The 22,120-nt window shown below is 54.2% G+C and overlaps 2 protein-coding genes across 9 annotated transcripts in view; one reads left to right on the top strand and one right to left on the bottom strand.

The window, feature by feature from the left end:
• STK4 (serine/threonine kinase 4) overlaps window positions 1-4,450 on the top strand; it is a 43,488-nt gene extending 39,038 nt beyond the window's left edge. For both annotated transcript variants that reach the window (XM_050313702.1, XM_050313701.1), the window contains one exon: window positions 1,333-4,450. In XM_050313702.1, the coding sequence (XP_050169659.1) occupies window positions 1,333-1,491 (159 nt within the window). In that variant the 3' untranslated portion in view covers window positions 1,492-4,450. The remainder of the gene's footprint in view (window positions 1-1,332) is intronic.
• A 2,885-nt stretch (window positions 4,451-7,335) lies between these two features.
• Window positions 7,336-20,487, bottom strand: KCNS1 (potassium voltage-gated channel modifier subfamily S member 1). 7 transcript variants are annotated; one of them, XM_050313906.1, is made up of 4 exons: window positions 19,648-20,487; window positions 15,447-15,588; window positions 14,207-15,370; window positions 7,336-9,704 (listed from the first exon to the last, which is right to left on the bottom strand). In XM_050313906.1, the coding sequence occupies exons 3-4, from the start codon at window positions 15,170-15,172 to the stop codon at window positions 9,246-9,248; spliced, it is 1,425 nt and encodes a 474-aa protein (XP_050169863.1). In that variant the 5' UTR covers window positions 15,173-15,370; window positions 15,447-15,588; window positions 19,648-20,487; the 3' UTR covers window positions 7,336-9,245. The 7 variants fall into 7 exon arrangements, with proteins under 7 accessions (XP_050169863.1, XP_050169861.1, XP_050169866.1 ...); XM_050313904.1 differs by having other exon boundaries at window positions 14,207-15,199; window positions 19,648-20,486; XM_050313909.1 differs by lacking the exon at window positions 19,648-20,487 and adding an exon at window positions 19,556-19,571 and having other exon boundaries at window positions 14,207-15,199.
• Window positions 20,488-22,120: the final 1,633 nt, after the last annotated feature.

The raw sequence follows: 22,120 nt of genomic DNA, 5'->3' as shown, positions 1-22,120 counted from the left end.
TTGTGGTTTGGGGACTGGTATCTCTTCCACCTCAGGAAGAGGGATCAAGATTTCTGTATCTTAGTATTATTTTTAAGGACTGATGCAAACTGCCATTAAACATTCATTTGTTGCCTTGTAGTAGGCAGCAAACATTTCACTGAGTGTTTTGGTTCAGAAGTGGTTTGAAGAATAACCATGACAGCTGACTAATTAGCAGCTAAACCATGACAGCACCACTTGCATGTAACTGAAATAAAAAGATAAGTCACTCAATTAAGACATTTCTTGGAAGTAAAAAAATTGACAGTTCTTTGTGCACAAAAATCCCCAAATTATTTTGCATGTTCTTAGCATCCACAGCAGGTGCTCAGTGATGGCAGGTGCTGCACAGGCATCCCTGCCCTGCTGCAGTGGCTGTGAAACAGTGTCTCCTGTGTGTTTCTGATGGTCACTTGGTTTGGGATGGGAAAAGGGCTGGTGCTTAAGTGAACATCTGAAGCACTTCCAGTGTCCATATATTTTAACACTGTCCTAAAATCCTGTCTGTCCCACAGGTTATAATATTATAATATTGCATAAAGGCTGTAGCTGTGGACAATCTAGACTGTCCAGGCCACACTTGGCATCTCTAATCACACAGTAAAACTCTTCTGTGCCAGTTCTCAGCAAATTGGCATGGACAAGAGAGCTGGTTAAACTGAGGTCAGGCAGAGGGGGAATTCAGGGAGAGGGAGCTTGTCCAGAGTAGTCTGACATCTTCACATGTGCAGGAAAATGCAAATTGTACTTGCATACTGTATCAGCGTGAGGCTGACCCAAAGAGACCTGGTGTGTGTGCTTGTGCTCTGGGATTCCTGCCTGGACCCTCACCCTGACTGAGCCTCAACCTGGTTGTACAGAAGTGCTTTTTTATTCAAATGTAACTTTTGTCAATGGTATTTTCTGATTTCTGTTCCCTTCTGTCTCCTTTTGTCATTTAGCAGAAGGAAGTTTAGTTGCAAGGAGAGGGGAGGGGAAGGGAACTTTGCTGCTCTTCCATCTCAGTGCGGTATTTCTGCTCTCAGCCTGCAAAATGAAGCGTTAGGAAAGCAGCTCAGCGGGGGGAACATTTCGCTGGTTGTTTATACGCTCACACTGCCACTAAACAGAGCGTGTAATGTACCTGCAAAACGAGCAGAAGCAGCCCAGTGTCCCCAGGCTCGTGCCAGCCTCAGTGAGAGCAGCGGGCAGGAGCAGAGCTCTCCCACCCTTCCCGCTGGAGGGTGCGTGGTGCCCGTCGGGATCCCTGCACACCTGGGGGTGGTGGCTGCGCTGACACCGCTGTCTGTCCTGCTTTTGTCTCCTGCTCAGCTGAAGACGTGGAGCGTGGATGAGCTCCAGAGGAGGCTCTCGGCCCTGGACCCCATGATGGAGCAGGAGATTGAGGAGATCCGCCAGAAGTACCAGTCCAAGCGGCAGCCGATCCTCGACGCCATTGAAGCCAAGAAGCGGCGGCAGCAGAACTTCTGAGCCACGGGTAGCACGTCCTTCCAGCCTCAATCAATCAGCTCCTTGCTTTTATGACTACTGAACAGATTGATTTCTGTTGAAATATGCTAGCAAAGTAGAGGGCAATACTTCTGCTCGTTTATTTTCCCCATAGCACCTTGGTGAACTCAGGAATGCCGTGGCGTGGAGGATCCTGGCGCTGTGTTTAAATGTTAGACAGGGATTTCAGACATTACTGTGGAGGAGTTCTGTTACTGATTTTTAGGAGGATTGTTCTTAAACCAGAGGAACAGGTAGAAATAGGCTAATGAAAGTTGGCTCACTCTCTTTTCAGCTGAACTTCCAGGAGTCTGTTTTGGTTTCAGTTAATATGGATTGTGGTATTTTAACGGCTGCATCTATTGTGGGGTTTTTGGTTTTGTTTTTCTTTGTGAATGCACAGACTCAATTTCAAGCTGTTAACTGTCTCTTTCTACTGTTAAGGTACTGATAAGTTTTAGGTCACTGAAGAGAGCAGGTGAGAACTTGTACAAACTGTTCCAGCCTTTAGGAAGAAACTTAAATCTCAGTTTTTAAAGAGCCTGTAATAAGCCCCATGCCTTACACTGTGTGCTTTAAGCAAGTGTGGTTTCTTCAAGACCTCAGTTTTGTCCTCTTTTTGTGTCCTTTATGAAATTATATGAGTAGATGAAGCATGTTGTGCCTCCATAAGAAGTTACATTCTGTCACTTAAAATCCACACCCACTTAAAACCAAAAGCCAGCAGTGATTCCCCTTTGTCTGTCTGTTTGGAAATGTCCTTCTGGGAGACCCTGCTGACAGTGGAGTGCTGAGGAAAGGAAACAGCACTTGAATGGTTGGAAGGAATACTCTCAGGAACTGGGTACTTCAGCTGTGTCTGAGAGGACTTAAAAGTCTCCACAGCTTGTGAAATATTTTATAGGCTTCATTTCAAATTTACATCTTTAGACGCTTGAATAAAAACTTGATTTCACAATCCTTCACATTTCTGCAAGGTTTAGCACATCAGGAGAGTTGAACTGAAAGTAAAGACTGTTGAATTAACAAAGATGTGCATTTATGGTGGTGGAGCAGAGGCGGAGGTGATCTGGATGAGAAGACAATTACTGATGTCCTGCTGAAAGAGGTTCAGTCTCTTCCAGTTCCTCTGGATGCTCCTGTGTTTGTTTGTTGGTTTTGTTGGGTTTTTTTTTATTTCCCTGCTATTCCTGCCCAGTTCAGGTCAATCAGTGGCGATGCCCCAGCGTGTACAATCGCTGTGAGGATGGTGCAATCAGCTCCCACCAGAGAGGGGAGAGCAAAACAGAAGAAGCAGAGAGCTTCTTTGCAGGGCAGAGACTGAGCAGTGCCTCTGCCCCATGGGCTGTGACAGCAGAGCTCTGGAGTTTTAGGTGTTCCCAGCACATGATGAAATGTTTGGACAGAACAAGTATTTCTACCAATTTATTTTCATTTTACTCTGATAGAGGGAACAGTTTCCCTGTCGATCTTCTGAAACAGGCCTTGGTACATCACCCAGATAATAAAACAGCCATGCCTCCTGGATCAAGTGCTGCTTAGAGAGGTGAAGTGTTCATTTCGTGCCTCTGTGGGGTCTTGTTCTCCCCTTAGAGCAGACTCTTGGCTGTGCTGACAGGTCTGCTCCATAGCTGTGAAAGGAACCAAGCCATTCTCACCCTCTGCAGGTCTGGGTGCATCAGTTTGTTTGGTGTGCACTGGGGTCACAGCAGGTTTGGAGATCAGCAAGCTGCCCCCAAGGAAAAGGGAGTCAGGAAGCAGTGTATGTAGGGTGCTGAAGGAGGAGCACATCCTGGGGTAACCAGCAATTTGATAGCCCCAGGAACTGGGAAACATCAGGGCTCAGACCGTGCTGTTTGGAATCTGTGCAATACGATCTTGGCTTTGTTATGAGCATCCTTTGCATCCAAGAAACTCCCCCAGCTGAGGAGGGAGTTCTCTGCTCGGTGCTGGATCTTGTGTCAGTCGCTGGGATGGATCTGGCCCAGCACCTCTGGTGTGATGGGCACACAGACACGTGACATGGTAAACTGTGCACTGTGTGATGTGGATCAAGCGGGGTCTGCTGGGAGGAGTTTTACTTCTGCACTGTGTAGGTAACTTTGTAGTGATCAGAGGGCATTAGAACCCCCAAGTGTTAGGTGAAACACCACGGGGTGGTGTCTATTTACAGAATATGCAACCTGTGACTGCTGTAACTGAATGTAAGCACTCTTGAGATACTCTGCTTTGCTGACATGATTGTCTTAAAATACAGCAAATGAACCAAAATAAGTAAAACTGGTCCAATGGCTTAACTGTCTTTGAACCTTTCTTAAATGCTTGCAGTGGCTGAGACTTAATGATGTTTCTTGCACTTAGAGCTGTAGTGCAGGGGAATTATTTTCTCTTCACTGATTTTCAATCTGTTAGAGAAAATATTTTCCTCTTTGGTCCCTTTGTAGAGGGTCTGGAAGGACAGTACCTGTTCACTCCTCAGAGTCCCTCCAGGCTAAGACCAAGGCTGGTGACATAAAGGAAGGCTGTTCTGACAAAGTTTTTGAGCAAAAAAACTTGTTTAATTGTGAAGCTGCATTTGTGTGCTCCTTGGATCCATCTGCATTGCTGAAGGGGTTCTGGACAAACTGTTCTCTCTGCTTCTAAAACCCAGAGATACTGATGATGTCAGTCATGTGAGACTTACAAATGTGAAGTTTGTAGCTTTAACTTTTTTGTAACAAAGAAATTAGCGACACTGGCATAAACTGCTGACTTGAAATGCTATTTTGTAAGATCTGGCTGTTTGTATATAATAGCGTTGGGTCTTTAGTTTGTATATGTATGAAATAGTAACTTTTATTGCATTCCTCTCAGTTTGATACAGGAGATTTTATTTGATCTTTCTCAAACATCTTGCCTTATTTGTTCAAAGGGGCAAATAAACTGTCCCTACCTGAAAGCATCAGGTGGTGTCGTGACTCATGTTTGTGCACTGAAATGCTTTGCTGTGTTTATTGCTTATCAGGGTGAGTTTAAACACGATGTACCTCCAGTCAGCCAGTGTTATGCAACATTCTGGAGGAGAGTACGAGCTTTCAGGAACACAGGCAGTAAACATGCCAGACAAACATTTTGGAACAAGGAGCATGGGCAGCCCTGCCTGCAGCCCCAGTCGTGCAGGAGAGTTGTGCTCTGGCAGATGGGGGTGCTGAACTCTGCTGTAGGTCCTTGCTGTCTCTGCAGCAACTTCCCTGAGCCCTGCAGTCAGGTTTGGGACTGGGTACATATCAATTTATCCACCTTCCTACACAGCAGGTGAGGCTGGAGGCTCACTCCCAGTTCTGGCTCACTTGGAGCTTTCTAGCTCAGAAAAAGATGAAGCTGACAGTGAGTGGGTGATGCCTTCCCATGGTGAACTGTTGGCTTCGACGTGGTTTCCCTGAGCAGTTACTAAATCTGTCCTGGAGGAATGACTAACGGGAGCAGAGACAGAATTCATTCAGGAGTCAGCTTTGGTTAGCAATCCCGGAAGAAACAAAATAGATGGGAGCTTTTAAGTGCTGGGAAGGAGCGTGGAAGTCAAAAGGGAGGGAGGCTACAGGCATTTCTAGTAACTGGGAAAGCCTGGAGCTCTCCCATCTCCTCAGCAATGCTACCAGGATATTGTGGAGCCCCAGAACAAAGGCAGGGTTGTGTTCCCAGTGCTGCCATACCATGGAGTGTTCATCTGCTCCCTCCCTGCTGCCAGCTCTGCACCTGCTGCACAAATATTAGCTGCATAAAAGGAACAAAACCAACACTGACAGGTACATGAGAGCTGGGACTGATGTTCAGCCAGGTTTTTATTCCCAATAAGGGGAAAAGTCAACTCTCCACTAAACCTGTAGGATCAGCACTTATTAACAATTATCAGCACTGAAGTGCAGGGGCTGCTGTGCCAGTGTCCTGTATGCCCAGCTACTCATTTCCTACACCCTCATTTTGTCCCATTTCCTCCTATGCACAGGCCAGAAGAGTGTGAGCTTGGATGAATGCTCTGAGTGTTGGCTGCCAGCCCTGCCTCGAGCGCTGACAGCTTTTCATTGCACTAATCACTCTGGCAAAATTTTGAAGGGTCAAACCAGGAAGCAACCATCACCTCTTTCTAGACTGAAAGTTAATTGGCCTTTAATTTAAGAGCCCAGGAAGGTGGCCAATGTGTTTATAAACTTGAGAACAGTTCTAACTCTGAAGGACAGTCTGTTCTGCTCCCCTCTGAGTGGTCACAGCAGCCTCTTACCTCTGCACAGACATCAGATGGCTGAGCTGTGGGGTGGGCTTTCCTCAGCCTGAAGGGCTCACAAGCCCTGGACCTTCACTGCTTCACCACACAGGGGATGGTCCTGAAAAAGTTGTCCCCCTCTGCTCTTACTAGATTCGAGGTCTGGATGTGAACATGCACATGATGTGAACATCACTGGTTTTGTGCCTCCCTGCACGTCTGACCTGTGGTTTTCATTCCCTGAAATGGTGTGACCTGTCTAGGCATATTTGGTGAATTCAGTTCCGTGCCTTCGAGGCTGTTCTTTTGGCTTTCTCATGCGCTTGGAATGGAAGCCTTGAGACTCTGTGTTTCCTGTAACTGAGTTAACAGCTGTGGCTCAGATAAACCTCTACCAGGAGGAAGAGTTTTAGCATTATTCTGTAAAACAAAAAGTAGAATTACTGCACTGTTTGTCTTTACTGCTCTCCTTACACAGTTCAGATACCAGAAGCACTGGTTTAACACATCAAACAGTGTGCTCAAGCACTCAGCTTGGGTTTTTACTGAGGTCAGCAGGGCTGTAGGAACCTGTGAGCAGGAGAGATCCCAGAAACGCTGTCAGTGAGGAGCCTTCCCTTCCTGCAGATCAAACCCTTGGAAACCTCCCGAGTGCACAGACCGTGCTCAGGGTAGTCACGGTGCTTAGAGCTGGCAAAGGAAAAGAAGTTTCCAGCAGAAGTAATGAAGTTTACTTTGTCTCTTTGAGGAGAGTTGTCTAATTCTCGGCTGCATTAAACAGCTTAATAAGGTCACTCCTTAATCACCATCCCCTGGAGGCAGGAGAGTCACGCTTTCATCAGTCATTTTGTGAATGTGGAAAGCAGCTTTGTAGGAATAACCTGATAAAGTGTGTAATTGATTTACCCACTGTACCAAATGAAAAAGGCAGTCAACTCAGGAAAACTGATTAGGGATTAGCAAAAGAACACGAGTTTCCTCCCTTGCCTTAGGAATAGTAAGCCAGCCCGGTGCTGCACAGACGCGTCTGCAGCGCGAGCGTGGGCTGCGCTCACCCACTGCTGCTGGGCACCTTCCTGCACCCAGCCCTTCCCTGCTCTGCACAGCTCCAGCTCCGCTAGATCTGCCTGCACAGCAGTGGGAGGATTTTCCTAGTGCAGTTACTCAGAGCCATACAAATCCTAATGTCTTCACGGGGTGCAGGAGGCTAAAAAAAGAAAACATCTCTCGTGGCTTTCCCAAAGCTGAGCTTGGAGCTCTTGTGCAGCGGCCCCCTCCGAGAGCTGCTGCCCCAGAGGGACCCGAAGGATGTCCTTGCTTATAGCCCCTTGGAAAGATCAGCAGCTTGTGGATTTTGATTTTTTTAATGGAAAAGCTCTCAAAGGAATAGAGATTAAATTCTATTTTTACCCCTGGCTCCTATCACACCCAGCAGAGGAATGCACCTGACACAGGAAAAGCAGTGGTAAGCCCTGCCCTCCCCAGCCAGCCCTTGCAGAGCAACAGCCCAGAGATACCCCCTCATTTCAGAGCCACACCCAGCATCAGGATGGGCAGCTGCCACGAAACAGAAACCAGAGTCCACAGCAGGTCACTGAGGTCTTTAATAAAATATACAGTATGCATCCCATGCATAGATATAAAATTAATTTACATGCTCCTAATTATTTGCATAATGCTTTTTTCATTAATAGATGTAATTTCACATTTTAATACGTTTTGCTACTGCAATATTTATGGTGAGAAGGGGAAACTCCTTCCTTTATTCAAGTAACAGTGCAGCGGGAGCCGGTCCCCAGTCCCAGCTCACAGCAGGACCACAAACCATCGAGACTGGAAGACTTGATGATGCCAGAAGCGTGAACACCCTCCTGTCCCACACCACTGTTCCTTGGGGACCCTCCCCAAGGGATTCAGGAAGGCTGGGCCTTGCACTGGTGTTGGTTTGGCTTTTCTTGCCCGTGATCAGCAGATCCAGCACCGGCAACTGCGGCTGTGCCAACACCCAGCCAGGACAGCCAGCAGCAAACCCCGTGATCCAGGTACCTGGGGTCACCCTGCAGCCACCAGCGTGGTTTGGAGCCGATTTGGGGATTGCAGGATGCACATTTGCCCTGCTCAGAACGGGCGTTGCTGGGTGTGTTCCTCTGTGCACGACAGAGCTACACCATTTCCAAACAGAGAACCGTGGGGGCAAGGAAAAACTCCGCAGGGAATTGATGCTGTGCTGGGAGCAGCCCCAGATGTGCTCAGGTGGGCTGGGGGTCCAGCCAGGAGGGCAGTCTGGTGCTGCTGTGAGGTGCTTGGTCACCGAGGAGCAGTGCAAGGTCTCCTCTGTCCCACGGACATGGGGGTGCCCCTCTGGCAGAGGGAAGGTGAGGGCATCAGCTCCTGGGGAGCTCAGCTCCCTGGGGGGACAGTGAGGACACCCAGGGCACTGTGACCCCCCACTCCTTACAGCCCTCCTGCCCTGCCTGGCCCTGAGGCAAGGGGGGAAGAGGCAGAATGAGGCCAGGCTGGAGGCTGTGGTCAGGGGGAACAGGCTGTGTGCCAAACCCAGGCTTTGGTTGTCCCTTCTGCCCCACCATGGCCTGCTGCAGCCCCTGGGCTCCCGTGGCACAGGAGTGCTGTGGAAGGAAGGGCTTGTGGTGAGAACCCCACTGGGGATGGCTCCTCAGGTCCCCCAGCTTGATCCCCTTCAGCTGCTCCTGCCTCAGAGGACAACGTCCCTTCTGCCTGCTCGTCCCTGGCTGGTGACCCCTGCATGGACAGCGCTCCTGGCTGTGCCATGTCCCAGCCCCAGATCCCTGGGGATCCCAGCAGTGGCAGTGCAGGTGAGCAGATAAACCCCAGCTGGAAGGAAGGTGAGGTCCAGTCGACCCCACTGCAGGGACTGTGGGGCTCACCCTGAGCTGATACCACCTCTCCCCTTATATAGAATCATTTCCAGCCCCCTTTCCTTTATGCCTGGGGGGCCAGTTGAGCCTTCTGAGGCTGTTTCCAGCCAGGGGTAGGACAAGGCTGGGGCTGGAGTTGATGCTGACCTGCCAGAGGACCTGCAAGGGCAGCCAGCCTGGTCAGGAGCTGCCTCACCCTTGAGCTATTTAGCCACACCCTGGACAACACACAACCTCGTGGCAGAGGAGAATCCCCCCCTACCCAGCTGGGGCAGTGCCTGGTAAGGGGTCACCTGTATTTCTTTTTTCTCCCTCCCCTCTTGGCAGGAGTATGTCCAGCACCAGAGCCTACATTTGCAGCTGGGGGGGAGCAGGGTGAAGGCTGAAACACATCCAGGCAGGCCCAGCCGCTGCATCCCGGGGGCTGGAAGCAGCCAGCACCCACTGGGCATCTCCTGCATCCCCTCCTGTCCTTGGCAGGGCCGGGGCGATGCCAGCCGAGGTGCAGCCCGGCTCCTCCGCCGTGCCCGGTGCAGCAGCCGTGCCGTGCTCGCCGCGAGCAAGCGGGTCCCGCGTGCCCCAGTGCCACGGGGGGTGGGTCAGGGGCTGGGGTGGGCACCGGGGGTCAGGCCACGGCGGTCGGGGCTGCCCCTGCCCAGGGAGGTCTCGCTCAGGGCCTCCGAGTCCTCCCGGTCGCGGCTGGAGACGCTCTCCACCTCCTCGCGGTCCTTCTTGCCGCTGTTCCTCACGGCCGCCTCCAGCGCCTTCTGCTTGCGGTAGAAGTGGGAGAACTTGTTGAAGATGATGGTGATGGGCAGCGCCACGACCAGGATGCCCCCCAGGATGCAGCCCGAGGCAGCCAGCTTCCCCGCCACCGTGACGGGCACCACGTCGCCGTAGCCCACGGTGGTCATGCTGACCGTGCCCCACCACCAGCACGCGGGGATGGTGTCGAAGCCGACGTCTTCCTCCTTCTCGGCAGTGTAGGCCACTCCAGAGAAGACAGAGACCCCCACGGCCAGGTAGAGCAGCAGGATCCCCACCTCCCGGTAGCTGTGCTGGAAGGCAAAGCAGAGCAGTGGTCGGTGGGAGCCGCCACACCCATCACCAGCCAGGGCACTGGGACCCCACCGTGCAAATACAGCCCTGCGTGGATCCCAGTGCCTCTGTCCATGACACATGGGCTGTCCCGCTGTAGGGATGGGCTGGGACAGGCTGGGAGGTGTGTGGGTGACCCACACCTGGAGCGGGTGGTGCAGTTGGGAGTCACTCCTGGCACCCAGAGCCACCTCTCTGCACTCCAGCCTGCAAGTGCCAGGAGGGAAGGCTGTGCTCCCCAGCCAGGGATACCCAGCACTCCCTCCAACCTGATCTCAGCTAACAATATTTATCACATTTCCTTTTTATCTTGGCAGGTCCCCAGAAACCACCTATTAGGCAGCCGCTAAGAGAAGCAATTTGTACCTTCCCGAGTCGCTGGCAGTGCTCACAGGGAAGACGTGGCCTCTGCTGAGGCTCAGCTCAGCTCTCCCCAGGGTCTCAGCCCCAGGCTCCCCGGGGATCCCAGAGCCCCAGGGCCCTGTCCCTCCTGTATCCCATCACCACTGGCAGTCCCAGCATCCACATAACCCTTTGCTACACACGTGTGGGGCAGTTTTCTTGCAGAAACTGTTGTTTCTGAGATAATTACACTGCTTTCTGATTTTGCTGCCCTTCCATGGGAGACTCCAAGTGAACCTCAGAGCTGACAGGGATCCAAGCAGCCCTGGTCGTCTGGTCAGTGCAGGAATCCATCCAGCATCAGCGTGGGCTGTTCTTGGCACCCATCCAGCAGGGTGTTCCAATCCCCAGTTTGATGAGCCCCAGCCCGAGGGGTCTGGGAGCCCTGGTGGGAACGGAGCCATGGGACACCCAAAGCTCTCAGGTGGGTGTGCAGGGCCTGGGTGGACAGGCTGACAGCAGGGGTGTGCAGTGCTCCTTGAAGAAGCCATCACTCCTCTGGTTTCAAACTAAAACCTTTGTGCCACAATCTTTCTTTGAGTATTCTTAACATCTGAGCAAAATATAAACCTGTGCCAGAAGCCCAGGGGGAAGAGGCAGTGGGCAGCTGCAGGACAAGGCAGCTGGGAAGGGAACTTCCAGGGGACAGACTGCCAGCACCATCCTCCCAGCACGGTTTGTCCACGCACTTTTGGGCTGTCACAAGTGAATTTCTTGGATGTTTCTGCCCGCTGACCTGCCAGCTTGCTCTTCATCTTTTCGGGAAAAGAAAGCAGAGCTTTGATGGTGGGGATTTTTTCCCCAGTCTCCGAACAGGCAGAGAATGCTTTGTTGGAGACCACATAATGACTAAGGGAAACAACGTGAGCAAAGCAAACAGCAGAGATGTGGGAAAAGGCTTCTGTGGTCAAGACAAGACCTAAGGGAGGTGGATTCATGTCAGGGACTGAGGAGACTTTGTTTAGACTGCTGGCAAAAGCTGCTCAGTTAATGCCAGTAATACCGAGGGGAAATAACCACCACCTCCTCCTCTTCCTCCTCCTCCCTCACCTAACACGGGGCAAGTGCCCTAGAGCAGCTCCCAGGGAGCCCCTGGAAGAGACCAAACAGCTCAGAGCCACTGAGTTTCAGGGATGTATCACTTGGCATGAAGGACCTGCTCCTGGCTGGAGCTTCACAGCTGGTCTGCCCATCCCAGCGGGGCAGCAGCAGCGCCCAAAAACCTCGTCCATTTTTAAAGAGTACTGGGTCTGGCCCTGGGATGTGTTGGAGGGGGAAGGCAAAGGGAAAGTCAGGCAGCTCAACAGCTCCTGCTGCTTCAATTTACAAGCAGGGTCAGAGCTTGCAGCAAAAAGGAGGCTCCAGGAATCTCCCAGCTGGCACTGGCTGCCACCTATTTGCAGCCATTTATCTGCAAAACTTACGGTTTGCCCATTGGTTGAGGGGGAAGGCAGCTGCAGCTGGGGTTTGGGTGGGATGCAGGTCTACCCATGGTTCAGGTGGCATCCAGGCTTAGCAAGTAGCCAGGCTCGGGTGAGGTGATGCTCAGTAATGCAAGGCTCCAGCAAAAAGCCCCCCCAGCAGCAGTCTCTCCAGGGTCCTGCTGAATGCACATCTTTCCTCCAGCACAGAACAAGACAATTGGAATGGAAGATCCCAGCCTGAGCTTGGCCAGAGATACCAGTGTGGAGACTGAGCAGAGATGGCCCGTGGCAGCAACAGCAGGGTGATGCATCTGCTGTCCAGGGTCGTGCAGCTCCGGCTCTTCCAACCTGTTTGTGTATTTAGGCCCCTGAGGGAACAGACAGCAACTCCTGTGGATCCCTGCAGATGCTGTAATTACCCAGGGCCCAACACCTATTGACTGCCAGTGGGAGCCAGACTCCAAACCCACACCCACGGAGCTGCAATAGTTTTAATGGATGTCCTGCACAGCAGGGAGGGAGAACAGAGACACGTAGGGAGCCTCTCTTCAAATTAAACAGACCCTGGATCAGGCCTCAAGCAATCTGAGGATGGTTCAGGGCTCGTGATGCACAAATGGCAGAATTCCCTCTGCTAGCAGGGGAACAATCACTCAGCTTGCCAGAGCCATCGCTCCCACTTCCTGGCTCTTAACAGCCTTCACCGCTCCGCTCCCGATTTCTGCTCTTGCAATAGGAAGTAAATTATGATTAACAAGACGTCGTAATTTATGTGCCCAGTAAATCACCACGCCAAGCTGCTGCGTCAAGATTTGTGTCTCCGCTCGTCCCCATTTGCAGCTGGCCCCGGAGTCCCCGGGAAGCGGCGCTTTCCAGCACGTCACTGGCTGATTCACCCGCCCGGCAGCAGCCGGAGCCGGGACACTGCCGGCTCCCCGGATCTCGTCTGCTGCTTAATAATATGCAGATGAGCCCCTCAGTGCCTGCTGTGCTGCAGCCTGTTGTCCACGCTCGGATGGAGCCCGGACGTGTGCAGGTTCCTGCAGATCTCACCGGCGGTTTTACACGGCTCTGTCGCTTGTCAGGGCTCTTCCAAGGAGAGTGTTGGGAAGTACCACGCAGGTAGGACTTGAGGCACCTTCGTTTCAAACAGCTCTCCCTGAACCCTGTTTTCAACAGGTTTTGAGGGTGCCAGGAATATTTTGGTGCTCTGTGGGCTCTGCAGGATTAGTGCTGGGCTGGGCTGATCCTGCTTCACAGCAGAAGCTGGCCGACCTTTCCTGCTGCCCATCCTCAACACCAGTCACACTCAGGGTTTGCTTTTCTCCATGACTCAGCCACAGGAATGGGTCCAACCCTGGCAGCCGAGTCCTGCTGATGCCAGGACACCCCATGCTGGCTCTGCCACTGCTGCAGCAGTGAAAGCAGGGTGTCCCCAGCCACTCATCCCTGTGCTGGCCCTCCAGAGGCAGCAGCACCAGGAGCTGCAGCTCTGTCCCATGCCAGGCAGTAGGAAGAGTGTCCCTTTGGTTGAATTTCAGGCTCTGTTAGGAGCAGAACCACGTGGAGGATGGTCTGTGCCACCCTGCTGAGCTGCAGCGATGGAGGTCTGGCTGCAGCACCGGGATGGTGACAATTTCGTGACAGATTTCAAGCTGCCTTTGGTCTGTCTAAAGGGGCTGGGGGTGCTGTGGAGGGGATCTGGAGAAACACAGCCTTGGGGCATGTTATGGAGGATGTGCACCCTCTCACCAGACCTGCAGGGTTGCCACCTCCCAGCATGCCTGAGTCCTGTCTCAGCATCTCCTCATCCAGCCCTTCCTCCTGAGGACAGTGTGGTCCTGGGTCCAGCTTTTCCCAGCCCTACGTGCTGAGTTTTCCATCACTCTGAGGGGCCCAGGCTCTGCTGAGGGCTGTGCTGAGAGCACAGACCCTGCCTAAGGCTGATTGTCCTGGGCCCTGCAGCTCACCCTTGGCTTTTCTATTGCTGCTCTGTGCCACACATGGTTACCCATGTGCCAGTCCCAGCCTCACTGTATCTGGGAGCATCCAAGTGTCAGCTCCCCTGGACCAGGATCTCTGTGTCTCCCTAGATGGGCAGACACCAGCAGTCAGCTGGCAGCCTGCTCTTAGGAGGCTCCCCCTTGTCCCAGACTAGGGACAAGGAGCAGCTCTGACCCCAGCCACTGGTGCTGGCAGACCCAGCAGCTGCTGCCTGGCCTGGTACCTGCTCAGCAGGTCACTTGCAGCCCAACTGGGCACAGACTCGTTTCTGGTGGGACATCCCCATCCACTCACACATGGCTGAGTCCATTCCAGCGCTGGGCAATGAGGCCCTCACGCCATGCTGGGATGGCCGAGTCCCTGGAAGCACATTTCTGCATGGAGCAAAACGGGGTGGATGGGTGTTGGTGCTGAGTGTGTGTGAAACGAGGACTCATGCAGTGCTCCTCACACTTGTTTGCTTTAGCAGCCACACCAACAGCCCAGCCCACCCCCCAGGGAAGCTTGCCAGGCACCACCCAGAGCTGGGAGCCCACCGGGAAAGGGTACTTCCATATCCCCTGGCCATACCAGAGGTCTCCTCCTTACCCAGAGACTAAAGGAGTAGAAAAGGAGACAGAGAGCCAGTTTACCTTCAGGGTGGCCCCCAGTGACCTCAGTCCAGTGGAGTGCCGAGCCAGCTTCAGCACTCGGAATATCCTCATGAGGCGGAACACCTGCACGACCTTGCCCAGGTTGCCCAGCTCGGAGTCACTGCCCATGGTCACGTCCACCAGGAGGGTGAAGTAGAAGGGCAACACCGAGACAATGTCAATCAGGTTCAGCGGGTGCTTGAAGAACTTCCTGGGGTTGGGGGAGAGCAGGAGGCGGGAAGACACTTCGAAGGTGAACCAGGAGATGCAGAAATACTCCAGCTTGTGCAGGATGGGCTCGTCGAGCACGTTGCCGTTCTCGTCCACCTCCTGGTACTCGGGCATGCTGTGGATGCACATGGTGGCAATGGAAACCAGCACCACGCTGATGGACACGAAGCTGAAGAGTTTGCTGGGGATGGAGTAGCCGGGGTTCTCCATGGTGAGCCAGAGCCGCTTGCGCAGGTTGCCGCAGCGCAGCGTGCTGTAGCGCAGCAGGTCGTGGTTGATGTCAGAGATCTCGTCGGGGGACGTGTCCACGCTGCTGACCTCGCTCTCCTCATCCCAGTTGTGGTGCCGGCTCTCCAGCTTGCGCTCGTGGTAGCGGTAGCTGCAGCAGGAGTCCAGGAAGAACTCGTTGATGCCCCAGTACTCGATCTCCTGGCAGAAGGAGAAGACGCACAGCTCCTCCATGACGTGCAGCTTCCCCGTCTGGTAGAAGTGGAGGACGTAGAGGAAGAAGCCGGGGTTTCTGTCGAAGTAGAACTCCCTGGCGCTCACGTCGTAGTCATCGCAGAGCTGCAGGATGGACTCCTCCGAGTCGCAGGAGAGCAGGCGCCCCAGGCGCGTGTCAGGGAACTTGGAGAGGGCGCTGGAGCTGAGCCGCCTCCGCAGACCCCCCACGTTGATGTTGATAACGTCCTCCTCAAAACTGGGACCCCAGTAATTTAAGGTCTTGTTGACCATGATCAGCAGAGCAGGAGCTGGTTCCACCTGTGGAGGAGACAGCGGGGCTGGAGGGGACGCAGGGCTGCCCCCGGTCTGGGTGAGGCGGGGCCAGGAGCACCCCAGAGAGGGAGGAGGGATGTTGGAATTTTGAAAAGTGAGGACCGAGGGGAGGGGAGAGAAACAGCTTTAGACCGTTGTTCTTCTGTGGTATGGAAGCTAAAAAAAAAAAAAAAAAAAATAAAAAAGGCAGCCAATGATTTTTGCAGGTGAAACTTTTCCTTGCTTTGTTTACCTCTCGAAGTTTCTCCCTTTGCAGGTCGTTAATGCCAAAAGAAGGCAGTTCACTGCACCTCCAGCACCTCCTCCATGGGGCTCTCCTTGTTCAAACAGGTAATTAGTCACCGAAGAGAGGATTTATCCCCCAAAGAGCATCCCTGAGGAAAAATTAGACCTCATCAAACCACTGCTGCTGTGATTCTACCAGAGTGCTTTGTAGCCCCACTACCTACACTGCTAATTAGACCTGGTCAAAAAGTCCTCAGATGGTGCAACTCTCCCAGCAGCACAGGCAGTTTTGCCGAAATCAAAGTATTGTCACAGAAGGTGTCAGTTTTAGGGAGAATTTCAGAGGAAGAAGTGTCAAAACAATTCAACCGCCTGCTTTGTTTCCTCTTGTGTGTCCTGTCATGTAAAATATTAATATTATTTTTATAATGTTGAAACATAACAAAAGCGTGATTCAGAATCATCGATGCCTGAATAAAAGTCTGTATGTCAGTGGGGAAATAAAAACCCAAAGTTTTGATTTCTATTGTGTTTTAGGAATTTATAAGTTTCGGGGAGCTGGGCTTTTCCGTGCAGCAGAAATTCCATTTTCTAACGAGAAGCAGTTAAAGCGTCTAAGAAAGAGAAGCATTCCCACACCTTCAGATGCATTTACTTGTCTTGACCAGGAGCAAAAAAAAGGCAAATAAAAGGTCATGATCTTTCTGTATCACCTTGAAATCAGATTTTTTCACCTCCCTTATTCATCAGAACACCTGGGGATGCACAGAGCAGCCCTGTACTGATGGGGTCCCCTTCTCCTGGCATGGGGTGGTGGGTGTTGAGGGACACTGCATTGCTCTCTTGGTTGAGGAATTTTCCTGTCTTGTGTCACGCACAGAATTGTTCAAACTTTTAGAGACAGGTAACGGAGCAGTGGTTAAACCCCAGAGGTTTGTTTTCAAGCCAGATTTGCGTGAAATAGCCCAGCAAAGGCATCTGCTAACTCCACTGCACCTCCCAGCCAGGGCTCCTTAAACACACAGCTTTGCACCACAAGGCCAGCGCTTCCATTACACCAGGGCTGGAGGAGGCAACGTGATAAACCTCAGAGCTTAATGGACTCATTGTCTTGAAAGGGGAGGGAAGAAGGAGAAGGATCAACTCCTTCAATGCTTAAGAAAAAAGCAAGGGAGAAAAAGGGATGTAAACACTCCTTTTCAGGGATAAACTGGAATTTCAGTGACAGATTAGCTTTTCCAGAGAAGACATCACACAGCCCATCTGTGGGGTGTGGATGACTAATCCAGGTTCCTTCCAGAAGGATGCTCATGCATTCAGGCTACAAACACACGCAGACGAGGCCCTGGGGGTGCTCTGTGGGATCCAGCTTGTCCCCAAACCAGCCTCAGACTCTCTCCCCACTCTCCCTATGGAGCAGCCACTCTGGGAGGTCAGGCCAAATGCCACCAAAATCAAAGGCAAGGTGTTTTTGGGGGCTGGGCTGAGGCAAGGGGCAGCCCAGCACAGCAGGACAAGCCCAGAGCGATGCTCCAGCTCAGCAGGACCATCCCCAGTGCACAGCTGTGGCTCTGGGTGAGCTGTGCCAAACCCTGGAGGCCAGGAGGGAACCGGCTCCCACCTCTATCCCAGCTCAAAAGAAAAAGGTGGGTGTCAGGAGCCTGCAAGCCTCTGTACCCCAGGCAAGCCCCTCCATCCCTCCTGTGCCAGAAGCAGAGCGAGGAGAAGGGTCACGAACCACCAGAGCTGCTCCCTTCTGATGTTCGCTTCTGAATAGAACAAATTATTTCTGCCCACATGCAGCTTTCATCTAGGAATCTAAAGCAGCAATTAATAGTTTTATGGCTGTTGCCTACTTGTTTCACGACCAGCTAAGCTCAGCTTTAGAACAAAACCGGGGTTTGAACTGAGACCCGGTGTGATGTCCCTCGCTGTGCTCCCCACTCACACTTGCAGGGATATCAGCTGGGAAACAGAAGCTCACTTTAGGAAGGTTGGGTGATTTTTGATTTTAAAGCACAACGGAGAGAGAATACAAATGTGTCTGTCTGGAACAAAGTGAATTTGCAAAATTTTCCTTTCGTTAACCCAAAATTTCCATGAATGATCAGAAAAATGGAACAGATAAAGTCAGTCTCTCTGATAAATGTTGAAATATATTGTAAGCTATTTTGAGACAACCATCAGAATTACACAAGCCCAGTGTGAGCTGGGTGTTGGGCGTTCAATTGAATATCTGTGTTGTGGAGAAGAAAAATGTCTGATACATGCATTTATGACAGTAAAAAAAAAAAATAAATAAAACCAGATCGAGCATATCTATAAGAAATGCTAGAAGAGTTTCCCTTGACAACATATTTTTTTTCTCAAAGGCTTTCAAATGGAAGTTATGTATATTTATTCTACCTGTCAGAGGGGACCCAAGGGAGTGGGAAGGAAGGTGCTAATAGACATTCAAGAGAGGAGGCAGCAAGTGCAGGGAGTGTTGCACACAGGGTCTTTTCCAACCAGGTACAGTGGATTTAGATTAACAGTTCAAATAAAAAACCCTGTACTTACAGCTCAGTGAGGCTTCCCAGCAGGGAGTCGTGTGGCTTGTCTCAGAGGAACCATTAGAAATTCGTAGAGGAGAAGGAATCCTTTATCCTTTGCCCTGTAGCTCAGACCTAAATGCCCTGTCAGCCCGGGCTTGTGACCCTGCACATCCCAGGTGTGCCAGGGTGGTGGCTGTAAACCACTGAGGAGATCCTGTGCGGGATGTCCATGGGGTCGGGCTGGGGGTCCCCCGCTGGGTACCTGAGGGGGTGCTGGGGCTGGGTGACTGCCCAGCTTCTGTAGGGTGGTGTCCCCATGCACTGGGTCATCCAAAATTGCCCCTGCAGAGCCCCGTCCCCGTTTCTGAGCGTCCCTGTGTGCATCAGCCTGAATGTGCTCAAGACCAAGCCCTGTCTTGGGCGGTGAGGGTTTGCCAGGCAGGCAGTGGGGAGGATGGAAGGGGGATTCCCACTGCTGGCTGATCCCTGCAGGCAGAGTGTAAGCTGCTGTTGTAGGATGAGAGGCCACCAAAATGCCCAGGGCTGGGGATGGAGATGACGGGGGGACTCCCTGCTCGCCTCGGGGTGCAGGAGGGGGTGATTACCAACAGCTCGGTTGTCTGCTGCCAGCGGGCAGCTCAGCTCCGGCTGCAGATGATCCCTGCCCTGTGCCAGCCTCCGCTCCCAGGTCTCACGCAGCGGGTGCACAGCTCTCCGGAGGGAACCCCGCACCACGCTCCTCCCGTGGAGAGGGAGAGATGCAGCTCCGGGGAGAGGGACTCCCCTACACCCGTCCGCAGAGGGACGTGGAGTGTCCCTGCATCCTGGGATGCTGATGCTGGCACGGCGGCTCCCTGCTTACCCCGGGATGCCGGTGCCTCGCGTCCCCGCTCATCCCTGCGTGCCGCTGCTCCAGCTGCCCTCTCACCCCGGCATGCCGGGTCCCCGCCGCGCCCCAGGGTGCCGATCCCTGCGGTGCCCGGGGATGCCGGTACCCCGCGTTCCCGGGATGCCGGTGCCCCGGTCCCTGTGTTACCGATCTCACGGTCCTCGCCGCGCCCCGGGATGCCAGCGATGTCGGCGCCCGCAGCTCCCCGGGATGCCGGTGCCGCGGGTCCCCCGCCCCGCCCCGCCCCGGGGATGCCGCTGCCCTCGCCCCCGCCCGCCCCGGGTGCCGGTGCCGCGTTCCCGCGCTGCCGGTGCCCGCAGCTCCCCGGTGGCGGGGCCCGGCCCGCGCCGCCGCTCACCTGCCTCGGCGCCGCCCCCGCCGCAGCGAGCGCGCCCGGCGCGGGAGCCCGAGCCCTGCGGGGCCGGCAGAGGCTCCGCGGGGCCCGGGGGTCCTGCCCGCCGCCCCTCCCGGTGCCGCCCCCGCCCGCCCGCCGGCACCAGCGGCGCGGGAGCAGTGCGGGTGATGCCGGTCCCCGACTCCCGGTTCCCAGCCCCCGGTCCCGGATCGCCGCTGCACCGTGCCCGGATGCCTCTGCCGCCGTCCCCCCCGTTCCTCCGGGCGGCCCCGAGATCTGCGCAGGGCAGAGGGCTGGGGATGCCCGGAGGAGCCCACTCGGACCACAGGACCGGGTACCTGATTTTGGCATTTCGGCACGCGGCTGTCACGCGGAGCCGAGCCAGGAATCTGGACCAGGCGTGGGTACCCCGTCTGTCCCGATGTCTTACCTGCTGGAAGTCCCTGGCAGCCGGGAGAGCTCAGAGGTGGCTGCGGGAGCCGCGGTGGGGGTACCGGCCTCACTCGGCCTGGGCTACCCCGGGTCTTTGCGAAGCTGCCCAAGTGGCGAGCGCTGCCTTTGGGGCCGAGCCCCCCAAGCTGGGGAATCCCGGGGGGTCCCGTGCCGAGGGCGTTCAGGCCGAGCAGGGCCCCAGCAGCGGTGCCGCCCTGCTCTGGGCAGACAATGCCCTCCTGCCCTCCACGCGATCCAGCTCCATCTTGCTCCTTGGAATGGGCGGTGTGTAGGGCACCGGGGCAGCCCCCCAGGGAAGAGCCTCCCTGGCTTGCTGAGCTCCCCAGTGTCTCTTTAAAGGCTCACTGGGAGGTGAGTGAAAGCAGCGAGTCCCGGGCATGGCACACGCTGGGTTTCAGGTCAGCGAGCTGCCGCCGCCGCCCGGGGCCATCCCCAGGCGGCCTGGGGAGCGCTGCGAACGCACCAACTCCCCCAGAAGTCAGCTGCTGGAGCAGGGAGACGGGAAGGAGAGGATGGGAAAGAGACCTTCCCGGGGTGACGGCCGGGGCTGCATGTCCCCGCAGCGATGGCTCATTGCTCCGGCAGCCAGCGCAGAGCAGCTGTGTCAGACCGGCGGCTCGCACCGGGGCGAGACTTCACACCCCCCTCTGCATCCCATCATCGGCTCGCTGATTCCAGTCCGAGGGGCTGGAGCCTGAGGGCTCTCAGCCTTCTCCGGGCTTGCACGAGGCGGACTGAGAGCTCTTTTTGGTGGCGAGCATCCTCCCCCCCGCTCGCACGCCCGCCTCCCGCGTGTGCTGCCAGCCCTGTCCCTGTGCCAGGCAGCGCTGGCCGCTGCAGGGCCATCAGCGTGTCTCCATGTGTGTGATGTGTCAGACTGTGTGTGCCTGTGCTTGTTTACATGGGAAGGAGGCAGCGGAGGGAGGGGGAAGGGATGACTTTGAGGGAGGCCTTAGAAAAGAAACAAAAAAAAAAAAAGGAGGAAAAAAAAAAGGGAAATTCCTCTGTTCTGTGATATGAAGCAAAAAGCATTTATTTTTATGGCAATTAGGGATGGCTGAGCATCCCTGGAAGCTGCAAGATAAACATGCCCATCTTTGTCTGCTCCAGGCAGATGCAAGCCTGGCTGACAGTGGGGTGCAGCCCACAGGGTGGGAGGAGGGCTGGCTCCCACGTGGGGCTTTCTCCGCCTGTCACTGACATACGGTGATCAGGGTGAATTTGCTTTTCCCTTCTGAAAATAGTTCTCATCCAGCCATTTTTCAGGGAAGGAGCCGTGCCTGGCACTGCAAGGGCGCCCACTCCATCCGGCACTTTGTGCCTGCACCAGAGCCCCCACTTATGCTCTGCCACAGAGTGGGCCTGAGCCCTGTCCCCCAGAATCAGCTCCCCCAGCACCAGGAGGTTTGCTGAGTGTCCCTGGGCCATGTGGAGCAGCTGTAGTTTGAGTGGGAAGCATGACAGGGAGTTGCTGGGGCTATGCCCCTACTGCTCTCAGGCTGGAGGGATCACTCTGGGAGAAGGGAGGGGAGACACCTCCATGTCTCGTGCTGCAGGTCAAAGCCCTGGCTGGAAGCGGCTGCAGAAGAGGGAAGTTCACCTCCCAGGCTGCAGAGGCCCTGTGCAGGTTTGTGCTTGGCATCACGGAATTCTTCAGAGGGGACTTGGCTGCAGCATCAATGGCACCTGAGGTGAATTTTCCCTTTTCTGCACGAACTCGGAGGCAAGAAGCCCGACTCTGCCATGAGCTGACCAGAGCTTGTTGGCCTGACTGTGCACTGACACTGGCAAGCTGTGGTAGGAAAGGAGGACTCACATTTTAAGGCTATTTCCCAGCAAACTGAGCTGTAAGGGCCCTTCCTCAGCACAGCTGGGTTTACCACTGCCCTGGGAGGGCGCAGCACCCCATGCCACGGGCCAGCCCTGTGCCCCCTCCGCCCTCCTGAGCTAACTGGCAGTGATGTGGAGATGGGAACAAGCAGAAAATCAGGTCAGCTGGAAACGCCTCGCCATCTCTTCCTTTCACGTCTCCCCCATCTTCCTCTCTCGAGGAAGGCAGGTCTCCGCCCGCCGAAGCCTCGGGGCGGGTTGTGTCGATAACCACACGGCCAATCCTCCATGCGGGGATGGGGCCGACACCTCTTGCCGTGGTCCCTCCTGCAGTCTGGAAGAGAATCTCAGAGGCAGGGTGAGGCTGAAGCCAGCAGCCATTTCAGTGCTGCAGTGACTCATCCCGAAAGGCGCTCAGCTTGTGGCAGCTCCCTTCCTTTCTTCTTTCTGCCTTTTTTTTTTTTTTTTTAAATAGCTGATGTAGCAATAAATTAAAAAATAGCGGAAAATATACATTAATGTAGCATGTCTGCAGAGCTCCTTTAATTAAAGGAAAAAAAAAATCTTCAAGCACTTTTCAGCCCCTTGGATATCTCTTGAGAAAGGCCGGAGCCGCTGGG

The sequence above is a fragment of the Myiozetetes cayanensis genome, unplaced genomic scaffold (genome assembly GCF_022539395.1).
Source record: "Myiozetetes cayanensis isolate MyiCay16 unplaced genomic scaffold, myiCay2020 scf19, whole genome shotgun sequence".
NCBI lineage: Eukaryota > Metazoa > Chordata > Aves > Passeriformes > Tyrannidae > Myiozetetes > Myiozetetes cayanensis.
Note: the sequence above shows the minus strand (reverse complement) of the source record. Positions and strands in the feature narration are given on the sequence as shown.

Bases quoted from the DNA above. Each gene is read 5' to 3' on its own strand.
- KCNS1 (XM_050313906.1), bottom strand. From the start codon at position 15,172: ATGGTCAACAAGACCTTAAATTACTGGGGTCCCAGTTTTGAGGAGGAC. The intron at 9,705-14,206 runs GTAAACTGGCTC...TTTGCCTTCCAG, and splicing joins CACTGGGGGCCACCCTGAAG to CACAGCTACCGGGAGGTGGG.